This window comes from Rousettus aegyptiacus, unplaced genomic scaffold (assembly GCF_014176215.1).
Source record: "Rousettus aegyptiacus isolate mRouAeg1 unplaced genomic scaffold, mRouAeg1.p scaffold_m13_p_8, whole genome shotgun sequence".
NCBI lineage: Eukaryota > Metazoa > Chordata > Mammalia > Chiroptera > Pteropodidae > Rousettus > Rousettus aegyptiacus.
In genome coordinates, this window is record NW_023416311.1 from 66442464 (window position 1) to 66466726 (window position 24263).

Sequence of the window (24263 nt, forward strand, 5' to 3'; positions counted from 1 at the left end):
GAACTAGACAGAGAGGGAAAATTCTCCTTATACAACTGTCATTATATTTTAAAAGCACGTTATTAGGCCTCAGTTTTCCTGCATAAAAATATGAAAACTTTCAGTTTTCTAGTTTTTTATTTCTCCAAAATAAGTGAAGCAGCTTTTATAGATGGTGGCAATGGGGATACATTTACTTCTATATCTGATTTTGTAAGCGATATAGTTGATTTTTTCTTCAGTTTTTTTTTTGATTAAAAGAAAATAAAAATATGGCCTCTTTAAAAAGAGGAAGAATATAAATATACTTTAGAAGATGATAATAGATAAGTTATAGCATTATTTCAATGAATATAAACCACATTCTTATTAAATACAAGAAGAAATATGCATATGAAATTATTTCAAATAACTGATTTCTAGTGTAATTATTACTATAGAAAAGAATCATGGTTTTTTCCTTATTACATTATATAAATGTTAGCTGATGATTATTGAAATGATCAATTATGTGATCAATATTTGTTTTACGTCAACAGTGTTCTTCTACCTAGTTTATCTTAAAGGGATTATGTTTCTGGATGTGGGTAGTCCAAAAGAATTTTCAGCATACTTTGATATAATCTTTAAGCAATATAAGGATGTTATAATCATGTTGTAGGACATTTTAAAAACTGTCTGTGCATACAACGTAGAATATTAAGTCACTAGTTATATTAGGCCAAATTTTTTTTTAGTCTCGTTTACCTGGGGCACCAAAGAGAGTTTTTTTTTTTTTTAAGTTTTTAAATTTTAAACAATAAAAGTTCTTCATGATACTTAATATGAAACTTTAGACATAGTTCTATAGAGAGATTTCCTTCATAGCTGTTCTGAAGTCTACAACATGAGGTTAATGGAGAAGAAGCATGTTAGCAAAAGTGTTTTCAGAAAGTATATTCAATTCTTTGGCTTAATAGTTTTTTGTAATTGGATCATTCCTAGGGTATGCTTTACTCACAAACTAAGTTACTATTAAAGGGAAGACTTAAGGTCTCTCTGGCTCTATGAAACAGATTTTTTTTTTCTCTAGAGATACAGAGAATGTATATTAGTAATTTGTTAAGTTATATGAAGAACCATATCATTGGGTATTATCTGAGTCCAAGAATACATGGACCTTATTAGCTTTTTGTAAAGACGTAGCTAAGCCATTTTGTCATTATTATATATGGTTAGAAAGTCTTAATTTTCATAGCAAGAAAGGGAGATTTATTTTACTTTAGGAAGTCTCACAACCCTCAGGATCTACTAGGTATCATATTAGACATTATCACATTTTGGGGATTTTTTTTTTTTTTTTTTTTGGCAAGAGATAGATATCTCGGGCAGAAATAATAAAGAAAAATCACATACCTAAATAGACTCCCTTCTCTTTCCCCAACGTCTCACTTTAAAAAAAAAATTCTGCTGCATAGTTTGTGTGGTGTTTTTTATTCTGTTCTGTTCTGTTTTGTTTTGTTTTGTTTTGTTTTGTTTTGAAAGTCAGAAAAGATCAATTCACCCGTTTGGATTTTTTTTCCTGCTGTGGAGACAACCAGTTTTCCTTGGTAGATGACTTATGTGATTTTCTTTAGTTTGGAATTTAATGAAGTCAACATTTCCCATGGAAGAAGAGGATCTACAGTTTATCCTAATTGAAATGAAGCAAATAGTCTGTGACTGATAGAGAGTAACTAATAAGGAAGAAACATGCAATTTTAAAAGACCCAATTATCAGTTTTAACTTTGCGGAGTCAAAGGAAGTAATACCTTTAAAGAAGATACTTACCTGTGAATTCCTGTTATAGTTATACTATGTGACATTTAAGATATCTGCAAGTAGCAGAAGAAAAAATGACTTGGCATGGCATCTTCTGTTTTGTTCTGTTGACAAAATACTATCATACTTGCTCCACTTAATTTTCAGAAAACTTAGAAACCCTTGATGGAGAAAATTTGTTTCTTGAAAATCAAAATACCTATTATTCCTAACAAAGATAATGGAAAAATAAACAAATAATATTTCTGGACTTCAAAGTAGAACTGGTTTGTAAATGCCATTTCTTTTAAGACTGTCGTAGCCATTTTCCTGCATGTAATCATATCTTGGCTCATTCTTTTGTTGTTGTCGTAAGAGAACACTTAACTCCCCACCTCACAAGGATGTTATGAGGCAAATTTTAAATGAGCCTATAAGAAAAGCGTAGAGTTAATAACTCTTGACTTTCTCTTTGTTGATAATTTCTATAATGTAAAATTTTGTTTATTTTAAAATTTGCAAGTGCTTTCCTATAGTACTGAATGGCTATTAGGTAAATTAAAATGGAAGTAAGATAATGAAGTTATATTTGATTTATAAGTGAGTATCCTTGTAAATAATTTAACTACATAAAATGTTGCATTGATTTTTTTTTTCCCAACCAAGAGCTTTTATACAATTATGATTAAAGGAAAGCTAAAGTAAAAGTGTCTGGTTTCCCCTTTTATTTAGTTGAGATTTAATTAGTCATTTCTCTTAAATAAAAGGTAATTCATCAAATTCGACTGAATAAAAAATGAAAAATACAATGAAATAAAGAAAAAATGAAAATCTTTCAATAAGATTTAAGCATGAGGAGATGCCCAGAATTTAGACTGATAAAAACTGAGTAAAACTTTGTGTTATTAGGTAGAAGTGAAATCTTAGTAATATTTTCATTAAAACTAAGATTATTATAAGAAGAGATTTGAAAGAGAAAGAAAATCTGCATATACTAAATCAAGGGAAAATGTTTATGAGTTACAATACATGCATGGAAAATTCTTGATAGCCTGTGGAATTTGGTTTCATTTGCACAATTTCATTTTCATAACCTGTTTTTGGGAAGTAATTGTATAACATTTTCTGTTCTACATAAATCAAGCATTCTTATTTTTGCAAGTCAAAGCTTAGATATAGTACATAAATGATCGGATAGTGGATCCCAGAGTGAGACTTTAAAATTGTTATCAGTCTGCTTTCTACTGCTTTATTCTCAGTGTGTTATATTATCAAAAGAAATCAATCAGTGAGAACTTAGGGATTCAGGCTGATAATCTGGTATTTGTAAACAAATAATTTAGAAAATCTTTTTTAAATTACCATATTACTTAAATTTTTAAAATAACTTATTCTGTATGCTATAGAAATGGGAATGGACATAGCCCTAAATTAAATGTGTCGGAATCAAAGAAGTACTTGATATCAGAATGTTTTATTTTTTATATGCTTCACTTAAAAAAAAATTAATAGCATTAGCTGAACCTGGCACATTTCACTTCATCAGAGATCCTACTCTTCCCTACTATCATGTATACCTCAAAACACAGAATTTACTCATTTATGTTCTTTAATTTGTTAAATTATTTAACTTGTATAGGGATGAGAACTATAGAAAGGGCCTTTCTGTTGCTAACTCAGTTTCTCCCTGTAATTGCTCCTTCTTTCAAGAGTTTCATAATTTACCCTCATTTCAGCATTTTATGCATACATTGATATCTACTACTGGTATGAATGATATAAATCAGTTCATGGTATATTATTCTTTATCCAGTTTAATGCAAGTATGTTTGAATACTGCAGCAAGAATAATATTTTGGAAATTCTAACCTCATATTAATGAGAAAACACTATGTAAACATGGAACCAGTTTGAGGATAATTAGGAAATTGTTGATAAATTTTATGTATAAGCATTCATAAAAATGAAGTTGCTTTGTAAATTCTGAGCATGATTTCTATTGCCCCTACTAATTTTTTTAACACCAAAAATGGAATCTAATACTGAGAAGTTATTTTTTGATTAAAACTAGGGAAAGAGTGCTTTCTTTCCCCCAAAATGTGATAGCATCTAATTAATATGTGTGCTTTTCTAATCAGCCTGTCATAAAAATCAAATATTAAAGTTAATGAACATATGCCTGAGAAATAATGAAGAAATATAACAGTATATTAGTCATTATTTTAACAATATTACTTTTCTGATCTTAAAACTTAGATGAGCTGTCTTTTATCGGTGTCCATTTAATTATGAGAACAGTTTGTAGAATGTATCCTGAACCTGATTTATATAAAAAGAGTAATTTCCTAGGAGGAAGTGTGTACAATATAATGGTTTTGTGATTATTTTTGTTCTCTAAAAATGAAACACATTCTTACTATCATATCCCTCTCAAAAATAAAGGGGTGAACTTGGGTTCTGATGATGATGCTACCATCATTTAGGCAAATTACTTTATTCCGCTGAGCTGATTTCCTTATCTATTAATTAAATAGAGTAGTGAGTAATGATTTCTAAGGCTTTTTCTCTAGATTAAGTGATCCTACATTTAGTCAAGGAAATGAATTAAGATGTCCTGTTGTGGTCTTCTATGGCTGGGTATGAAATTTAGTACTGAGTTTTTAATTATTAAACACATTGGTATGTTACTGTACTACATAAAAGAATCTGTGACCTAAGTCAAATTAGCCATCTCTGTATTGAAATAGAACATTAGGAAAAAGAAATATTGTGTCCTATGCTTTCACATTATGTGCACACATAATTTACATTATTTAAATTCCTTCTAGATGGTGCTATGGGTTCAAAATATGTGATCCATCAGTTATTACTTTTCAATAATACATTCATTTAAAATTAGAGAACTAACATAGGAGGTAGTATAACATTATAATGTCCTTAAATGGCTTATTATAATAGGATAAAATTCTGAACTAAACTACTATCTAATAACTAAACTTGTAGATTGAAACCAATAATGATAATTTAACCTCCTAAACTTGGGAATGAAGTTTAGCAATATGAAATCAAAAGCAGAAAGCTGAAAGAAACTTGCTCTGTATAGTGGCTCTCTTTGAAACATGGCATCAACCAGTAGAAAATAGTGAGTATGATAGGCTCTTTTTTTGGAAAATAAGATGTAAGAACTTAATAAGTAATATATTGCTATAACTAGAAATAATAGTGTAGGCATTTAGCACTTCACGTAGTATTGTTGCTGTCTCACCTGTAAATCACACCTCACAATTTAATACAAATTCTAGACTAATTTATAGAAAGAAAGCATTATACCCAGAAAAGCCAGGGAAGGATACTCCTTCCCTTGCTTTTAATTCACTGAAGTTCGAACAGTGACTTTTAATTCACTGAAGTTCGAACAGTGATACCAATTACGAGGAAGATGACTTTTTTCCTTCATCTTTCTTTACTTTTCTTTCAAGTGGTCATCTTGTAACTGTCAGTTTATTTCTGTTCAGAACACTATCCTTAGTACTTATAAAGATTAGGTGGTATGGTATACATGGAAGTCTGTGGGTTTATATTTAAACCTATGTTTTTATAGTTTTTAATTTTTTATATAGTTTTATCTTTACTCATTTTGTTTTACAATTGTCTCATGAGAAGATACAATTATAAAACAGATACAATTTCCTGTTTTTCAGGGGGAAAAGTCTAAGATGTAAGGAAGTTAGGGAATTTTTCTAAAATCTGTAGTTATCAGAATTAGAATTTGATTCTAATCACTTGCTTCTCTGCCCCAGTCTTTGCATAATTTATCTCAAAATATTAAGTCTCCGTTGGAGACTAAACCTGAAAAAGATGATAATTAAAATTCACTCATTTGCCACAAAAATAGGTTATGAATCCTTAAAATGTGTAGTTGAAATTCAGCAATAAAAGGTTAGGTCTGTAGACATTTAATTCATTTGAGAATATATTATGTGTTTACGTTAAGTCGACATAGTCATGTTGATTTTATAGTTATTTACATTGACAAATAAGTTTACTGTGTACACTTAGTGTGTAGTCATTGTATTGATCATATAGCTACCGGCAAGGGAATTAGATAATCTTAGGAAATTTCTGTGAGTATAGGGCACAGTAAACTTATACACTATATGCTTTCTTTACTCTTTAGTATATTGATCTAGATAGCCTATTGCTAAGAATGCCATCTGGGTGTTTACTAAGTAGCTGGCTAATGGTTTTATTTTTACTCAGAGCTAACCTTTATGTTTCCAGAAACCATCATGGCATGAGCAAACATTTGGAGCACTTGTCCTAAAAGTTCTTAGATTTATGCATAAGGAAGGGTTCAGCAAGTTAGCATCTAGATGGGGTCTCATAACAAAAGTTATTTCTTGGGAGCAGCAAGTTGAAACTTGCAAATAGCTTCAGAGGTAGTCTATAAAAGATGATTGTAGGCCCTGAATAGTTCAAAAGTAGGTTCTAAGTTTTATTTGAAGGTAAAGAGGTTAAAAATAACTCTACTATAAACCAATAATTCTTAAAACCATGTCCAGAGGCTGAGGGGCACAATTGTCTTTGTGGAGTGTTTTATATGTTATCTATATATACATATATAATCATTCGAATTAGAAATTATTTAACAAGTTATATGTGTAAAATCTCCATGAGCCACACACGAAATCAGTCTAACTAAGCATGACCAGCTGTTTCTGGCAGTTAGCCATGTATAGGTTCATTGTAATACTCATTCATTCAAAATCATTTACCTTGCATTCTGTGTGCCAGGACAAAGTGAATAAGATTGCCCCCAAGGAGCTTTGTGAGGCAGTGGAATACGTAAGCTATGTGGCAGTGATCCACAGGTGCTCAGGAAGCCCCAAAGAGCCCCAGCTCTCTCCCTGGCTACTTCAACTCTCTGATTTCATACTTCTCTTTACAACTCTTTTTGACATATTTAAGTGCCAGCTACTGTGGATACATCCATGAACAAGAAAAAAAAATCTGTTCTCATGGTTCTTAAACCTACAGGGGGGAGTAAGAAATATAATTAAATAAATAACTGTATCATTACTGTTATGAGGCATATTATGAAAGAGGAGATAACAGTGAGGAAAAAAGATAGAAGGGAGAGGGCAGTTGGTGGTATGGTTGGATTGGAGGAGGAGCCCTCCTTGAGGAGTCACGTGACTCATCCTTCCCAAGAACAGAAGCAGGCCTACGAGAGTGGGAAAGGAGCACTCTAGGCAAAAGGATGGGCATTATTTACTTTGGTCTTAAAGCAATTAGGTATTTAGTGTCTCTATTTGAGATTATGGTAGTGACAATGGAAAGAAACTACAGAGAAAGGGATGAAATAAATGAGGAGATTGTTTACTGTGTAAATGATTTCAAAGCAAAGGAATAGGAAAAATTAAAGCATTTCTAGTCTACCACCTTGTAAACTTTTTGAACGATAGCCATGTTTATTCATCCTTAAATACACGTCTGGTAGAATGCTTAACACATAGTAGATGTACAATAAATATTTATTGAATCAGGTGACTGGTTAAGTGGTCCTTAAATATCAGATTTTTTCTATAGTTAGGGTAAACAAATGTCATATAATTCTATATGCCCCTTATGCCCTAAATACTAGACACATAAAACACAAATTGTTGATTTATCACTGATTACTCGAATTAAGTTCAGAAACTACACAAACTGATAACCCGTTTAGTTATCCAATAACGATCAAAGTGCTAGTGTCACATGACTAATAAATTAGAAATGGAAATCTTCATGCATTGATAGTAAATGAACTTAACAATTCTTTGATTATTTTGTCTTTATTCTCGAAATAGAACCCAAGAGCCTAAATATATAAATGCCTAAGTTTTATAGAATTTGTCATATGATTCTCAACTCGTAAAAATTTTAAGGGAGAAGTACTTCTGACTGTGTTATAAATCCAGAATATCATTTAGCGCTGTCTGTTAAGATTGTTTCTGAATATAGTGTTAAGTGGTATCAGTAAATGAAATCTAAAGTTTTTCTTCCTTTTTGAATTTTTCTATTCACTTTTCCAAAAATACATCCGAAAGAGTAATTTAACTATATTCTCAAAAGATTAATGTTTTTAATTTGACTATGAAGTTAGTTACCACAAGTTATGTCATTTTAATATAATTTTTGAAGAAACTGAGCATGGAAACTAGCTTTCCAGATCTATATCTAGAAAGAGTTCCTCCTAAGTCTTTATTTTTTCCCAGCTTTATTAGGATGTAATTGGCATAGAACATTGAGTAAGTTAAAGGTCTACCATGTGTTTGATATAAGTTGCAAAATAATTATCACAATAGTGTTAGCTAACCATCTTTGTCAGGTCACATAATTACAATTTCTTTTTTGTGGTGAGAAATTTTAAGATTAATCTTCTTAACAACTTTCAACTATATAATACAATATTATTAACTATAATCACTATACCGTTCGTTAGATTCCTAAATTTATTCGTCTACTGGCTAGAAGTTTATATTTTTTGACAATATCTCAATCCCTTTTCCCTATCTCCTAGCCCCTGCAGTCTCTGTTTCCGTTTTTGGCTTTTTTAGATTCCACATGTAAGTGGTATCATACAATATTTATCTTTTCTCTGTCTGACTTGTTTCACTTAGCATAATGCCTTCAATGTCCATCCATGTTGTCACAAACGGCAAGCTGTTCTTTCTTGTAGCTGTATAATATTTCATTATTTATGTGTACCACATCTTAATCCTTCATCCATTCACAGACATTTAGGTTATTTCCCTATATTGGCTATTGTGAATAATGCAATGAACATGGGACCATAAGCCTTTAATTTTTTTTCTGTAAATTAGTAATAACCATAGAGATATAATTTAGCTAGTTGAAAGATGAGAAAAAAGTCATCACTCATTATAAGCTCATAAAATAAAGTATTTACATAAGGAGTTTAGTAATGTGGATAAACACAATGTAGATGATAAAATTACTCTCACGCTTGGGATATGTGGCTATTTGAGATGGTTTTCTAAAAGCTGTTAATAAACCAGGTAAACTTCTAGAAGCATATTTTAGTACTAAGAGCCTAGTTTTAGTAGAATCTGCATTCGTTTTTAGAAAGTAGGCTAACGAATATTAATAGAAAGACCTGAAGTAGTTCCACAGATACTTACATTATATAAGATCACTTTTTATGTAAATATAAAACATGAAGTCATTCCTCTCTGTAAAATCTTTCAATTTTGAGTATTTAGTGACATGGCTATTACTTTCATATCCTCAAAAAGACATATAGAGATCCTACTTGATTAGGCTATCCATATTTGTAACCTTTTTTGAAATGTTTTGAAGCATGTTTTGCAAATTTTGCTATGATGTCAAAGTCTTTTGGAACAATAATTTAAATCTCTGTGACTCATGCTCTACCAGCCTGTCCAATGATTTGATCCTATCTTTCACATTTTCATTTCTGATCAGTATAATCCCCTTATCACTGAATTTTATTAATCCATATTCTAAGCTAGTTGATAGATAGTCATCTCTATTTTCAGCGATTTCTGCGTGGCATTCTCAACACCCTTATGTATGACCGCATATAGCTAATTGTAGATTTTCCATAGGTAATAGTACAGAGGAACAGCATATGTAAAAAGAAGACATAACAGTTTAGTTGGAAAAACCTTAAGGCAGGAGTCTGAATTCAAGTCTTAACTCTTGTTGTTATATAGAAGACAGAAAGGCCCCATCCGTAATAGCATTTAGGTTTAATAGTCTGGGTTAGTTAATTCAGTTGCTTAAGCTTGGTATAAATAAAGGAAGCCCATGTCACTGATATCATATGTGATAGCTTCACACAGAATACTCTTTCAAAGTTACTGATTACCAAAGAGAGTGTTAGATCAAGGGAAACTAAGTTTATGGGATGGATATGCGCAAATCAGTCAGTGTTGCTAGAAAACAACACAAAGCAAATAGCCTCCTGATAGAGATTTCAGTTGTAGCATCTTCTAGAGCTGAAGTGGTGACTCCACTAAATTGCTGAGCTAATCTGGAATTGGAGTACAGCCAGTCTTCATCACCTTGGCCAATAAACTTGGTCCTCAGAATAACACTTAGATCCATCCAGGCTGATGAGCAGGCCTTAAAGGGAAAACCAAAAAAAAAACTTCTCTTGATAATAGCCAGTCAGTGGAAGACTTAGCTATTTTTAATTCTGAGCTATATTCACTTACCTCATTACTTCATCTCTTCCTCATTAAAGTTCAAATGCTTTTGGTCACGGACTCTACTTGCGTATATTATTTACAAAGCGATATGTGCATTAAATTGTTGGTAATGATCTGCTACAACTAACATAATATAAATATGTGTTCAAGTAAAATATTGTTCAAACTGTAACTCGAACATGTAAGTAATTGGAAGTTATGTCTTTGACTCTGTCCTCTTTAAAAACAAATTTCAAATGAAATGTGAAATTCTCTAATACTGAGTATCAAATAATGGTCTATTAAATTATTGATTATAACTGATTTCTAAAAGAATAAAAAGTTTTCATGAGAGGAAGTTGGAAAATAGAGATTTTATTGTAAAATTATCCACATATTTCCACACAGTTTTAGCTTTGGCAGAATCTCTGTTAATAGCATTTTTTTTCATTCTGTCAGTACTGAGAGTCATTTCTATTATTTTATTTATAATGTTTTTCCCCAACAATACTAAATAGTGTGCTAAACAATTTTTAGGGTAGATTTTCCTTAAGTGACTTATTTTGCAAGAAAACAGAGGCACCTTAACCTCCAATATTAAATAATATTATTCTCGAACAGATACAAATATTCATTTTTGTCTTGAATAAAGTATAATGATTATAGTGCTATTACCCTATAAATAAAAAAAGGCAGTTTTAAAATTAATTGGTCTCTTTGCAAAAGATAGATGTGTATTCATAAGAGATGAGAGAAACACAATTCTTCAGTTAGTATGTAAGCTTGTTTCCCGGAAGACATCTCCCCAATAGGATAATCTAATACCATGCTCTGAATAAATTGCTGAAGAAAGTTTTCAGTCACTGATCAGTTTTATAAAAGGAAAACTAATGCAAATATTGACTTATATGAAGGTAGTAGATGCATAATTTACAGTATCATCTTAAGTAAATTCTCACCTGCAAACTAGCACTGAATAGCTTTTTACTCCCCTTAGATCCTGCACCAAACCTTCAAACTCACTGATGCAGGGAAAATATGATTAACATTAAAATATTTAAAATGCCTGTAAAGTAGTTTGAGCCTTTCACAAATATCTTTCATCAAGAATTTGGTATCCTTACCTCCTACCTTAGAAAATATAAGCTGCTTTAAATTTTCAGAGAGAATTTCATTAGACATTTTAGATCATCATGGGTAGGAACCTGCAACGAGAGTAAAACGTAGAAGCAAAATTGAGACCTCCTGTGGTATATTATATCGCTATTTTTGGTGACAGCTATCTTAAGGAACCTGGCGAAGACCACACAAGGTACTGGGCCAGGCAGGCAGTACACAGATGTTAGGGGATGTTACAGTCCAGAACCATCTACCCCAGTGAGAGCTACTCTAGCACGTAGAAAAAGCTTCCATTACTGTTGGGAGCACAGCTGTGGGAGCCAAGGAATTTCTAAGAGCTGCTTTTTAGTGGGTTTAAGGGTCCCTTAATTTTAGTGAATTAAAAGTCGATGGTAAAGCTAGACTTTTTTGCACCCTCTAAAATGAAATAGGAAACTGCTTGAAGTGCAGGGTATTTTAATAAGATGAACAAAATGTGGTTTAGATTCAGATTTTATCTTTCCTTTTCTCCTCTCACAATCAGAAATCAGCCTTACCACTTTTTAGGAATCATTTCTGTTTACTTATTTTCTTACTCTTCCATTAACTTGCTAAATTTATTCTGAGGTCAATACCAAAAGTTTAAACTTACTATATATAATACATCTATAGTATCTAAGGATGACGACGGAATTTATTGAGTGCATACCTGATGTAGGTTTGATTTAAATTACATTTAAATTATTTACATCACTAATTAAAAGTAGCTTCCTTAAAGTATTTAATGTTAAATTTTTTTAAGCTTTTTCTTAGCTCACTGAAGATTCTTTTAAGGCTCTTTATTGCTTGTGCTTTTAGAAGGTATTATCATTTGAGGATTTATAATGTTCTTTCTTCGAGGGTACTTTTATATGGGCTATTTATTCCTCAAAGTCACCCAGTGATGATAGTTAGTATTAATCTTAATTTTACAGATGCGGAAACTGAAACCTAATGAGATTAGAGAACATGCCCAATGTCCCATAACTGGCAAGTGAGTGTAGCCACAATTCGAACCAAGTCAACAGACTTCTGAGCCTATGCTTTTTTTTAATTGAGACATAATCGACATATAACATTTGTTAGTTTTAAGTGTATTTGAGCTTATACTTTTAACCACTGTTTCCTATTTGGTTCTTATTTAATATATACATTTAATAATATTCTTCACAACTCATTTATATTTATAGACTGATAAAGGCATGCATTATATATTTTGAAGTAATTAATTTCAGATTAATTTTATAACTTCCTCAGAAAAGTCAATGGTGTTTCATTTTATTTATCAGAGCTAGGTGAAAATCTACTTTATCTCATTTCAGGTGCTTTTGATGCTATTTTATCTCATTTCAGATTATTTTATACTATTAAACTGACTATAATAACTTTCAGACTTATTTAGACATAGATATCAATATATCTGTAACACTTTTGTATATACTTAAGATAAATGGTTTATACGTTCCTATGATTTCATAATATTCAGAGTCCAGCTTTTCTGATTCACTGTTTGACACTATAATGTATGTCCACAGTTTTCAATCCAGTATCATCTTTTTTGGATTATCAACATCGGTGATACAGTGTTTCTTTAAAAACTACCTTATTCTTGTCTCAGATTTTCTTTCAAGCCACCATTTATTAAAAGCTTTAATACTTAAATTACATTTCACATCTAAACACTGTTTCCCAGGATATGACCAAGGTATTTCCAGTTCAGTACAGGGACTGTCTTTAAACTTTGTCAGTGAACAAACATGCCTTCATTTGTTTACCTGTAGCCTTCAGTTTCTGTATTGTATGTTAATCCAGACACACTAGGCTATGTGCAAAGATGATAGATTGTGAGTCAGAGAAGGAATCTGAGCTGGAAAGTAAGACTTGGGAGATTATCAAGGCATATGTTGAAAGCAAGGGTCTGAGGAGGCGTTGTTTGGAAGCAGGTACCAACAGGAGGATAAGGAACAAGAACGATGGTACCATCTGATAACAGGATCCTAAGGATAAGGAAGTTAACCGTAGGAGTTGCCAAAATTCCAGTAAGCCTTGAGAAACACCTTATTAAACATGTAGGTGAATTAAAGCTTTCAGCTATTCTAGTAGAAAAATCTTTTAGTACACTAGGTTTTTTGCCTGACAGGACCAAAAATCCCTACCCATTGAAGTCCTTTCGACAATACTGTTAATAAACTGCAAAATTACTCTGTTTCCATTTAAGAGGCACATATGTCCTTTAAAAGGATAACTGAAATTGTTTTAAGAAACACAAATTTAGATCCTAACTTGTCGAAGAAAGCATTATTTTCCAAATGGAGCTAGCTTGAGGCCAGCAGGCATTGAACATGAGAGCACCTAGCCCAGAAAGTGACAAACGCGTAGGTTGGAGTCCATGTTGATTGCTTCTGTATTCACAGGTGTTGAGGGAGAGAGAGAAGAAACCAACAGGCAGGTCCTGAGACAAGGCAGTATTGTGAGGTGCTTGAGTCAGCTCTCTTACTTTCACAGATAGGGAGTGACCTTCCCACTAGTACTGAGAATAATGTCGAGAAGTAAGCCTATTGTAGTCTGTTTTTAAATCCTCTTTTAAAAGTTTATCTGTAATTTTTCACAGTTCTACGTAATTAACATGCTTAGGAAGTATATGCAGAGTTCTACCATTCTAGAGACTGATGGTGAATCTTGGTCCCTGGAGGCATGGAAGAGAGGCAGCTTTCTTAAATTCTGCGACTGACCATTGATTGGCATATGGAGTTCACTCTGCAGGTTAAAGTTTCAGTGCATTGCTCATGCACTAGTTTCTTGTTAGATAATCTAACTATTCGTAGGTAGTACTTTTGAGTACTTTTTCTTCTAGCTTTTATGTAACTAATTTAATGACGTTTACTACTTTCTCTCAGAACTTGACTTTAGATAAAGGAAAACTGTGGAATTACAGCTTAAGGAACCTTTCAAATGATGTTTTAGGAGTGTTTTGAACTCCCTCATCTGACTTCTAGATCTGAAGCCAACAGGAAACCAACCGGTCCTTTTGGGAGGGAAACTTTGCCAAACAGCCACAAGAATAAAGAATTATTTTACCCTTATTCCAGCCTTCAGACATGAGATCATAGTGATGTTTCAGTGTCTTTCTGACTCACTGCTGTCTCCAGCTAAACAATTTCATGATTTCTTTGTGAGCAGTTTATTTAATGTGGAATTATTACTGTACCTGTTCAAAGGAACCAAACTAACAGCTAGAGAACCCTAATATTTTTAACAATATTCCTGAAGTGTAAGATGCTAACTTAAAGTTTTGGTATCAGAATTAATCCCAAGGTATTAATTCCTGCTAAAAAATCAGTCTAATAGGGACGGAAAGTGATATCTTAAGAGTTGTAGATTAAAGAAAACATTGCTTCTTCAAAATTACAAAAGCGTGCAGAGCATTTAAAATTATATATAAGGGCTGAACACATCTGAGATAATTGAGATAGCTTCCAAAAAGAACTTCCTTTAGGATACTCTTTGGAATTCATTGGAAGTCGAAATTTACTGGGGTATTCTAATATACTAGACAGTGAAAGGAATATGCGAGGAAGCTGTAAAGAGTAAAACAAGGCAGACTGACAAAAATTTAAAACATTTTGTTTCCTAAATTGTTTTTCACTTTGGGCTTTAGAAAAATGGATACCATTAAAGGAACTGGTCCCAAAGTAAAGGAAGCAAGAATGTTCTGAAAGATTAAAATTTACCAACCAACAAAGATACAATTTTGGTTGATACTGCAAAATAACCTTTAAAACAAGTACTTATTTACCTTAGAACCAAGTATAAGAAAATGAAGAAACACAAAACATAGCATTGAACTGCTCTCCTGTAGTACTCATTTCAGGACTATTAAGTCTTAAATTGTTATGGTTGATTGTACTCTTGTACTATATGGGTAAAAGTATTTGATATGATAATTTTCAACATTTATTTCTTTGTTGAAGCACAATGAGCAGTATTTTGAGGATCTGCAGTCAAGGAAGAAAAGGGTTAATGGCAATTCATTGAACTGCTTGTCTGTGGCTGAATCTCATGACTTAATGTATGAGAGGCCCAAGACATGTTCATGGATATGAAGTAAAGAAGTTATAGTGTATCAAGACTTTGTAGTTCATCTTTTTCTGTCCTGTTCCAGGAGCATTGTTTCAAATTTTTCCTGCCCAAAACCAATTTTAATTATGCTTCGTCTATGTTCCATTCCTTTCCTTTGCATATCCCTAAATCCTACTGCTTTTTATCACCATCTCCAGATGCTCTCACCTCCTTCCTTTTTTTTTTTTTTTGCCTCTCTTTTATATCACAGCTGTTCTGTTTCCTGCCCACCCAGTCTCTTCCCATGCCAACAAATACAGACATGAATGGAACAGCTTAGAGACTATTCTACCCAGTCCAAGAAGACCTGACTTTCCAGCTCTTATTATTTGTAATCTTACAGTCACAGAATATCGAGGAGGGCTTAGGAAGCCTTTTTTTTTTTCTTTTGGTAGTATGATGTTTTAATCGAAGTATAATTTATGTGTATATATAGTAATTCACCCCTTTATTGTTTTATTAAGAGTTTTGACAAATTTGCACAGCCACGTAGCTACCACATAATCCTGGTAAAGAATTACCCACTACCCCTGAAATTCTTTCCTGCTCTTTTGTTGTCAACCTCTCTCACTACCTCCGGCCCTGGGCAACCTGTGTCATTTTCTGTCCTCATAGTTTTGCCTTCTCCTTAATGTCATATGAATGAAAACATACAGTATATACCCTTTTTTTTTCTTTTTTAAGAAACTGTTGTAAAATGAATATAATATAAAATTTATCATTTTAACCATTTTTAAGTGTTCAGGTCAGTAATGTTAAGTATATTCATATTGTTGTGGAACCAATCCGTAGAACTCTTTTATCTTGTGAAATAAAACTCTGTACCCATTAAACAATAACTCTCCATTCCTTTCCTCCCAGCACCTTGTAACCACCCTTCCACTTTCTGTCTCTATGAATTTGACTACTCTGAGAAATATTAGTGGAATTGTATAGTATTTGTTTTTTTATGACTAGTTTATTTCACTTAGCATAATGTCTTCAAGGTTCATTCTGTCGTAGCATGTGTAAGAATTTCCATCTACTTTAAGGCTCACTAATACTCCATTGTATGCATGCACTACATTTTGTTTATCCATCCAATGATGGACACTTGGGTTGCTTCTACCCTTCGACTAATGTGAATAATTCTTCTATGAACATTGTTGTACAAATGTCTTTTAAATATATATCAAGAAAGGGAATCACTAGGTAATTCTATTTTTAATTTTTTGAACTACCATACTGTTTTCCACAGTAACTGTGCCCCATTTTACATTCCCACCAACAGTGCAGTACAACATTAGGATAGTATCCATCCTAATGGTATCAGATGGTCTCTCATTGTGGATCTCATTTGTACTTCCCTAACCATTAGTGATGTCAAGCTTCTTTTCAGGTGCTTATTAGCTATTGAATAACTTCTTGGAAAAATGTCATTTCAAATCCTTTGCTCCTGTTTAAATCAAGTTGTTTGTTTCTTGTTACTGAGTTGTAGGAGTTCTTTATATATTCAGGATATTAACCCATTATCATGATATATGGTTTGCAAGTATATTCTTCCATTCTATTGGTTACCTTTTCACTGTTGATTGTATTCTTTGACGTCGTTTTTTTATTTTGCTGTGGTCCAAATTTATTGATTTCTTTTTATCACCTGTGCTTTTCATTTCGTATTGAAAAAAAATCACTGCAAATTCTATATCCTAAAGCTTTTCCTCTGTTTTCTTCTTAAGAGTTTTATGGTTTTAGCTCTTATGTTTATGTCTTTTGATTTATTTTTAGTTAATTTTTATGTAGTGTGAGACACAAGCCTAAACTAACTTTATTCTTTTACATGTGGATATCCAGTTTTGCCAGCACCATTTGTTGAAAAGACTATTCTTTCCCCATTGAATGGTCATGGTGATCAAATATATCATTTGACTGTATATGTGAAGAGTTTATTTTTGGACTCTATTTCATTGGTACATATGTCTGTCTTTATGCCAGCACCACACTGTTTTGATTGCTGTAGCTTTGAAATGTGAGGCCTCCTGCTTTGTTCTTTTTAAAGATTGTTTTTGTCTATTCAGCGTTCCTTGAGATACCAAATGAATTTTAGGATGGCCTTTTCTGTTTCTCCAAAAAGCACTGTTGGGATTTTGGTAGGGATTATATTGAATTTGTAGATCACTTAAGGTTATATTGACGTCTTCACAATATTAAGTTTTCCAATCCATATACAGAATATATCTTCCCGTTTTATTTGTGTCTTCTTTACTTTCATTCAGCAACATTTTATAGTTTTTAATGTACAAGTCTTTCAGCTCCTTGGTTAAGTTTATTCCTCAGTAGTTTATTCTGTTTGATACTGTTGTAAATACAATTGTTTTCTTAATTTTCTTTTCACGTTATTCAGTGTTTATAGAATTGCAGCTGATTTTTTTATGTGCTGATTTTTGTATCCTACAACATTGCTGAACTCATTTATTTGTTTTAACAGCGTTTTTTTTGAAATCTTTTTCTATTTATAGATCATGCCATTTGCAGACAGATAATTTTATTTCTTGTCCCATTTAGATGCCTTTTATTTCTTTTAATTGCCTGATTGCTCTTGCTAGGTCTTCCAGTATTATGTTGAATTTGTAGTGGCAAAAGCAGGCATCTTTGTTTTGTTTCCAATCTTAGAGAAAAGGGCTTCAGGTTTTTACCTGAGTCCAATGTTAGCTGTGTGCTTTTCATCTATGGCTTTTATTATATTGAGGTAGTTTCCTTGTAGTCTTAGTTTATTGAGTGTTTTTATCATGAAAAGTGTATTGAATTTTTTGAAATGCTTTTTCTACAGAAATTGAGAGATCATGTTTTTTTTTCTTTTTATTCTATTAATGTGGTATGCTACTTTGATTGATTTTGATATGTTGATTCATCCTTGTACTCTAGAATCCTTTCATTTTTTAAATAGTATCTTTCAAAGAGAAGTTTTTAACTCTTATGAAATCCCTTTTATCAGTTTTTTTTTAATGGATCTTTCTTTTTATATTGTATATCTACAAAATATGTGCCTAACCAAAGGTCAGAAAGATTTTCTTCTATGACTTCTTATAGAAGTTTTATAGTTTTATATTTTGAGTTAATTTTTGTATAGGATATGAGATATGAGTCAAGATTCTTATTTCTATATATGGTTATTCAGTTGTTTGAATACTATTTGCTTAAAAAGACTTTTTTTCTCCTTTGAATTGCCTTGGATCTTTTATAATTATTTTAATAATTTCCAGATATTTTCATTTCTTTGTGGAGATCTAAGTTTCTATCTGGTATCAGATTCTCTCACCTTAATAATTTCCTTTAATAGTTCTTATAGTAAGTGCCTGCTTGTAATGAATTTTCTCAGCTTTTGTCTGTCTGAAAAATTCTTTATTTCACTTTCATGTAGGAAGGTATTTTTATTGCATGTAGAATTGTGGGTTGAGATTTGTTTTCTTTCAGTACCATCACTCCAGTGTCTTCTGGAAAGTTTAGTTTGTGGTGGAAAACCTATTATAATTATTATTTTTGTTCCCATATGTAATATTTTTTGAGCTTTTTGGATCTGTGTTTTAATCTCTTTTATTTTTTGAAAATTCTCAGTCATTAGCTCTTTAAATGTTTCTTCTGCCCTCTTCTCTCTTCTCCTAGGAATCTAGTTACACACTTGTTAGACAGTTCGATATTGCCGCCCCACGTCTTGGATACCCTTTTTCTTTTATTTTTCCTCTTTGTGTTTCAATTGAGCTAATTGCTATTGGTCTGATTTCAAAATCCCCGATTTTTATGAAGCTATGTCAAGTCTAATAATGAGCTTGTCAAGAGCATTGTTCATCTTTGTTATCCTGGTTTTTATTTCTAGCATTCCATTTCTAGCATTCCAGTTTCCATCTTTGCTGAAATTTACAATCTGGCGATGTATGTGTCCTTCTCCATTTTAGCTTTTAACATAGTTATTTTACATTCCTTGTTTGAGATAGCTGACATCAGGGTCCTCTCTGAGTATCAGTGGCTTTCTTTCTTGAGAGTAGATGTTTTTCCTTGCTTTTTGGTATGTCTTGTAATTTTTTTTTACTGGATATCAAACATAAAGCATTAAATAAAGGTAAATAGTATTTAGTCTTTACAGTAAAGGTAAATAATATTTACTCCTGGAAATGGAGTAAATGTTGTTTTTCTGCCAGGCTATTAGTATTGGGTTAAGCCAGTCTATTGGGGGGTGGACCTGGATTTGGAATTTGTTGCTGCTCTGGTTACCATGAGTAAGTACCTCACTGGTTTTAAACACCTCTGGCATTACCTTTTGCTTAGATTTGGGGTTGGGTTGCTAGAGGGTTTGTCTCTGCTCCACCCTCAGCATTTGGTCTTTTCTTTGTACCTTTGCCTCTGATGGGTTCTGTCTCTAGACTCTTGAGCTTTCCCCAGTGGAAGGCTGCTGTCAGCTTCATAGTAGGAGACAGGGTAGGGTACATTGTTGTTCATATCCACCTTCAATCTTGGGCACGCCCTGTGTTCCAGGATCTCAGAGATGGGGCTCTCTCAGTGATCCTGTTCCTCCCCCAGTAGCATCTAAATTCAGCCTTTTGTAGTTGAAGGTCTTGTGCAGGAGTTTCCTGCCCCATTCCCCAAAGTTAGGGAACTCTAACAGTCTGAGACTAGGACTGTGTTTTCTGTTCCTCCTGCAGGGTTATAGAGTTTTATTCTCCTACTTTTTTTCCCCCTAGCCATAACAGGTCTTTATCTAGGAATGTTCGAGGTGGGGGTGACAGGATTTGCTGCCCCTCTGCCAGTGCCATAGGGCTTTTTTCCCACAGAGAAGAAGGCTCCTGGAGCTTCCGTCCTTGTGGAGCTTAGGGCCCAGCATTATGGCACATGGATGCATTCTGGTTCACCAACATGGCAACTATGCAAGCTCCATCTTTTTGGATTTTTCCGGAGGATTCATTACAAAGTCATGCTTGATAAATCACTGGCCATTGGTGATTGATTCAACCTCTAAACCCTCTCCAGAAATCATGGGGTGGCACTGAAAATTCCAACCCTCTATTCATGGTTGGTTCCCCTGGCAACCAGTCCCCCATCTTTTGGGGATTTCCAAAAGTCATTAACATAAACTCAGCTGTGTTTTGAAAGGATTTTGTTATGAGGAACAAGACACACATGTCACCTTTATAGCTCCGATGCAATTTCTGGGACTAAGGACAACAGACTAAATACTACCACACAAGATGTTTCTGTTTATTGCTCTTACTGCTTAGGAAATTCTAAGGGTTGGGAGCTGTGAGCCAGGAGCCATAGACAGACCAAAACATGTATTATAAATCACAATATCACAGATACATTATAGTGTGGATTTTTTTTTTTTAAAGTTGTATGTATTAGTTTGCTTGTTAGGACTGCCTTAAATATATAGACTGGGTGACTTAACCCGCAGAAATTAATTTTCATAGCATTTTGGAGGATAGAAATCTGAGATCAAGGTATTGACATGATTGTTTACTCTGAGGCCTCTCCTTGGCTTGTGGATGCTGTCTTCTTCTGGTGTTTTCACATGATCTTTCTCTGTGCATATCTGTATTCTAATCTCCTTTTCCTATGAGGACACCAGTCATTGGATTAGGGACAACCCTAGTGACTCCATTTAACCTTAATTGTCTCTTTTAAGGCCTTATTTCCACATATAATATTCTAAGGTACTGGGAGTTAAGAATTCAATATATTAATGTTGGGGGTGGGGAGGTATGACAGTTCAACCTGTAATACATAGAATTAAAAAACCAGTCCAAAATGTAGAGATCATCTAGGACAGCACTATCCAGGAGAACTTTCTGATATGATGAGAAGTTCTATATCTTTGCTGTCTAATATGATAGCTACTAGCCATGTGTAGGTATTGAGTATTTAAAATGTGCCTACTGAGACTGAGAAGCTGAATTTTTAAACTTCATTTAATTTTGAGCAATTTAAGTGGCCACATGCAGCTGGTGGCTAACATTTGGACAGTGTAGGTCTTGACTAATTTGTTTATTTGGCATATGAAGAACTGAGATCAAAGTGGTTGACAGACAAATTTAAGATCACACAAATAATTATTTAAATAATCATGAACCAGGCTGAGTTCTCAAATTCTTGATGTATTTTGCCCCCCATATCCTATAAAATAAAACCTAGAGAAATAAAATGCAAAATACCCTCTTTTTTTTGTTCTTCCTACTATGAAGACATGATTATCTTTATAATTATGAAATTTTTGACGAATGAATTTTATAAGTAAATATTCAAAATCATTTTTCTTTTTAATTTTTAAGAGATTAAAGATATTTGCACATATCAAGTGTTTAAGTTAGTTCAATAAGATTTTCATGTTCAGATTGAAGGGTCTATTTAAATAAAACTCATCTCTGTAGTGGTTTTAAAAAATCTGTAATTCAGTTAGAGCAGGTGAATTGGTGCATGCTTTGCTCAGAAAATCTGAATCTGGAAAACCATTTCACAAAAGAAATAAAAAGTTTATTTTTAAGGATAGAAATGGGTTGTTAAATTAATAGCTTATCTTATTGTTTGATTCTATTTCCTGTTTTGATGAAATTTTCTTAGTAAACCTTATAAAATCTTTTAACTTTTCATTTTAAATAATTTTAAACATATAAAAATTACAAAAATTGTGCAGAAGACTTTCATATACCTCTTATCCAGTTTCCCTTAATGTTAACATCTTACATAACCATAATATAATGATCAAAACCAGAAAATTAACATTGATACAATAGTCTTAACTAAACTACAAATATCAGTTTTCACCCATGTCCCTATTTTGTTCTAGGAACCTGTCCACAATCTCACATTACATTAAAATGATTTCTTCTTAGTCTCCTCCATTCTTTTCTCAGTCTTACCTCTTCTTGACACTTTCAAAGTATACCAATCAGTTATTTTGTAGAATGTCCCTTCCTCAGTTTGGGTTTTTAGGATGTTTTCTCATAGTTGTAATAAGAGTTATGCATTTTTGGCAAACACCCAGAAATGATCTTGTAATGCTGATATGATAAGCTTTAGAAATTTCGATGATAAAAATTATGCTTTCTTTTTTATAACATATTAAAATCACTATAAAATAACAGCCTATGAAAGCATGACCTCTGTGATGCAGACTTATCAAAAACCAAAATCCTGATTAAAGAAAGCTATCATCATCACTAGTTAGTGATGAGATGAGATTAGTAGACTTCACTAATAGGAATAAACTGTTCAATAATTAGAAAGAGAAACCACCTTTTCCTTTCAAATGAGATAATTATTTTCTTCATTGGAAAGTTAAAAAATGAATTATCAAGAGAGGGGTCTCCCCAACTTAATAAAGTTATGTTTGTAATAGAAAGTTGTTTTGGTTGAGATACTTAACTTTCGGTAACTTATCAAGTAGAATGTTAAATGAGGAAAAATGTGCTTGTTTTAGTTTTTTTCTATAAGCGATACTGGAATTCTAGCAAATTAAGTCATTAGAACAGTTTCTAGGTCTAGCCTTGAAGTAAAATTTGTTTATTACAGCAATTTTTTTTTGTTTTGTGTGTTTTAAAATTCTGAATAAGATGAAATAATAGTAATTTCAGAAGATACAGGTTTTGTTTATAGATATTTTTCAAGGTATGTTTATTCCTTAAAAGAAAATGGGTAGAAACTCTTCTGTAGATACCTGTATCTGTCATAATGAATGGAACTATTCCACACTAAGCCTACTACTTTGGTACTTTTAATATTTCTTCTCTTGTAGGTTTTCTTCACTAAGAACATTTCAGCGAAATATTTGTGTTTTTATTCTTTTGGGGTTGTCTTTGAAACATTCATGTACTATGAACCAAATGATATAACTGAGTACTGCTGTCCTTTCAAAGTAACAGTGCCGTCAGTGTAATGGATGGACTTTTCTTTTATTTTAGTTCAGCAATCAGCAAACATTGGGAGGCTGAACTGGCTACCCTCAAAGGAAATAATGCCAAACTTACCGCAGCCCTGTTGGAGTCTACTGCCAATGTGAAACAATGGAAACAGCAACTTGCTGCGTATCAAGAGGAAGCAGAACGTCTGCATAAGCGGGTAAGTTTGGGGCTGCTGTCCCTAGGGCTTTATGACTAACAGATTTCCTTGATCAGAGGAAATCCACATGTAGATTCAGCACAGGGACACCCTTTGGAGATTTTTGTTGGTTGTCAGAACATATGTGTGGGTTTATAGTATATGTGGACTTATTGGCTAAGAAAGATGTTTTCCATAGTTTAATGAGAATGAATAATATACGATTTTTTGGAACCAAAAGACCTGATTTTGAATTCCTTTTCTGTCACTTATTAGCTGTATGATCTTTGGTAAGTTATTCTCTTCTTTCTGTACCTTTCCAGTGAAAATTGAGACACTAAATTGACATGTAATTTCACTGAGTTCACAAAATGCTTTTATTTTATTGTTTTTAAAGAAAGAAAAATTTGAAAAATAGAAGTAGAATTTCTTAATAAAATTCGATAATATTAGAAATATGGGGCAGAAAAAGAAAAATCAGAAATCCCAATACTATTAATATTAGAAGCCCAAACAATTACTTATAAAGAATTTTTAAAATTCAAAGCATGTGCATTCACCCAATGGGAGGCAGATATCACTGATTTCCCTCTTTAAAAAGGATAACACAGAAGTAAACTCCACAGAACATAGGAAATGGGCTGATTAGTACCAGAGCATAATTTGAAGGATGTAGTAGAACCAGGATGACAGGGGAAGAAGGATAGAAATGGAATAGAGACCAGAGGGAGAGTAAGAAAACTGCATAAATATCATTCTATCCTAAGTATAAAAGTTAACTTGGAGGAGGAAGAGGAAAGTTGTTGTTCAATTAGTATAGTTTCCATTTTGCAAGATGAAAAAATTCTGGAGATCTGTTTCACAACAGCTTGAATCTACTTTACATTACTGGACTGTACACTTAAAAATGGTTAAGATGATAAATTTTATGTTATATAGTTTTTACCAATAAAAAATTAACTTATGATAAT

General features: G+C 32.6%; 1 protein-coding gene across 1 annotated transcript in view; it reads left to right on the forward strand.

The window, feature by feature from the left end:
• Nucleotides 1-24263, forward strand: part of HOMER1 (homer scaffold protein 1) — a 113111-nt gene that overhangs the window by 70419 nt on the left and 18429 nt on the right. Inside the window, exon 6 of the mRNA XM_016118826.2 lies at nucleotides 23157-23313. Coding sequence (XP_015974312.1) covers nucleotides 23157-23313 — 157 coding nt within the window. The remainder of the gene's footprint in view (nucleotides 1-23156; nucleotides 23314-24263) is intronic.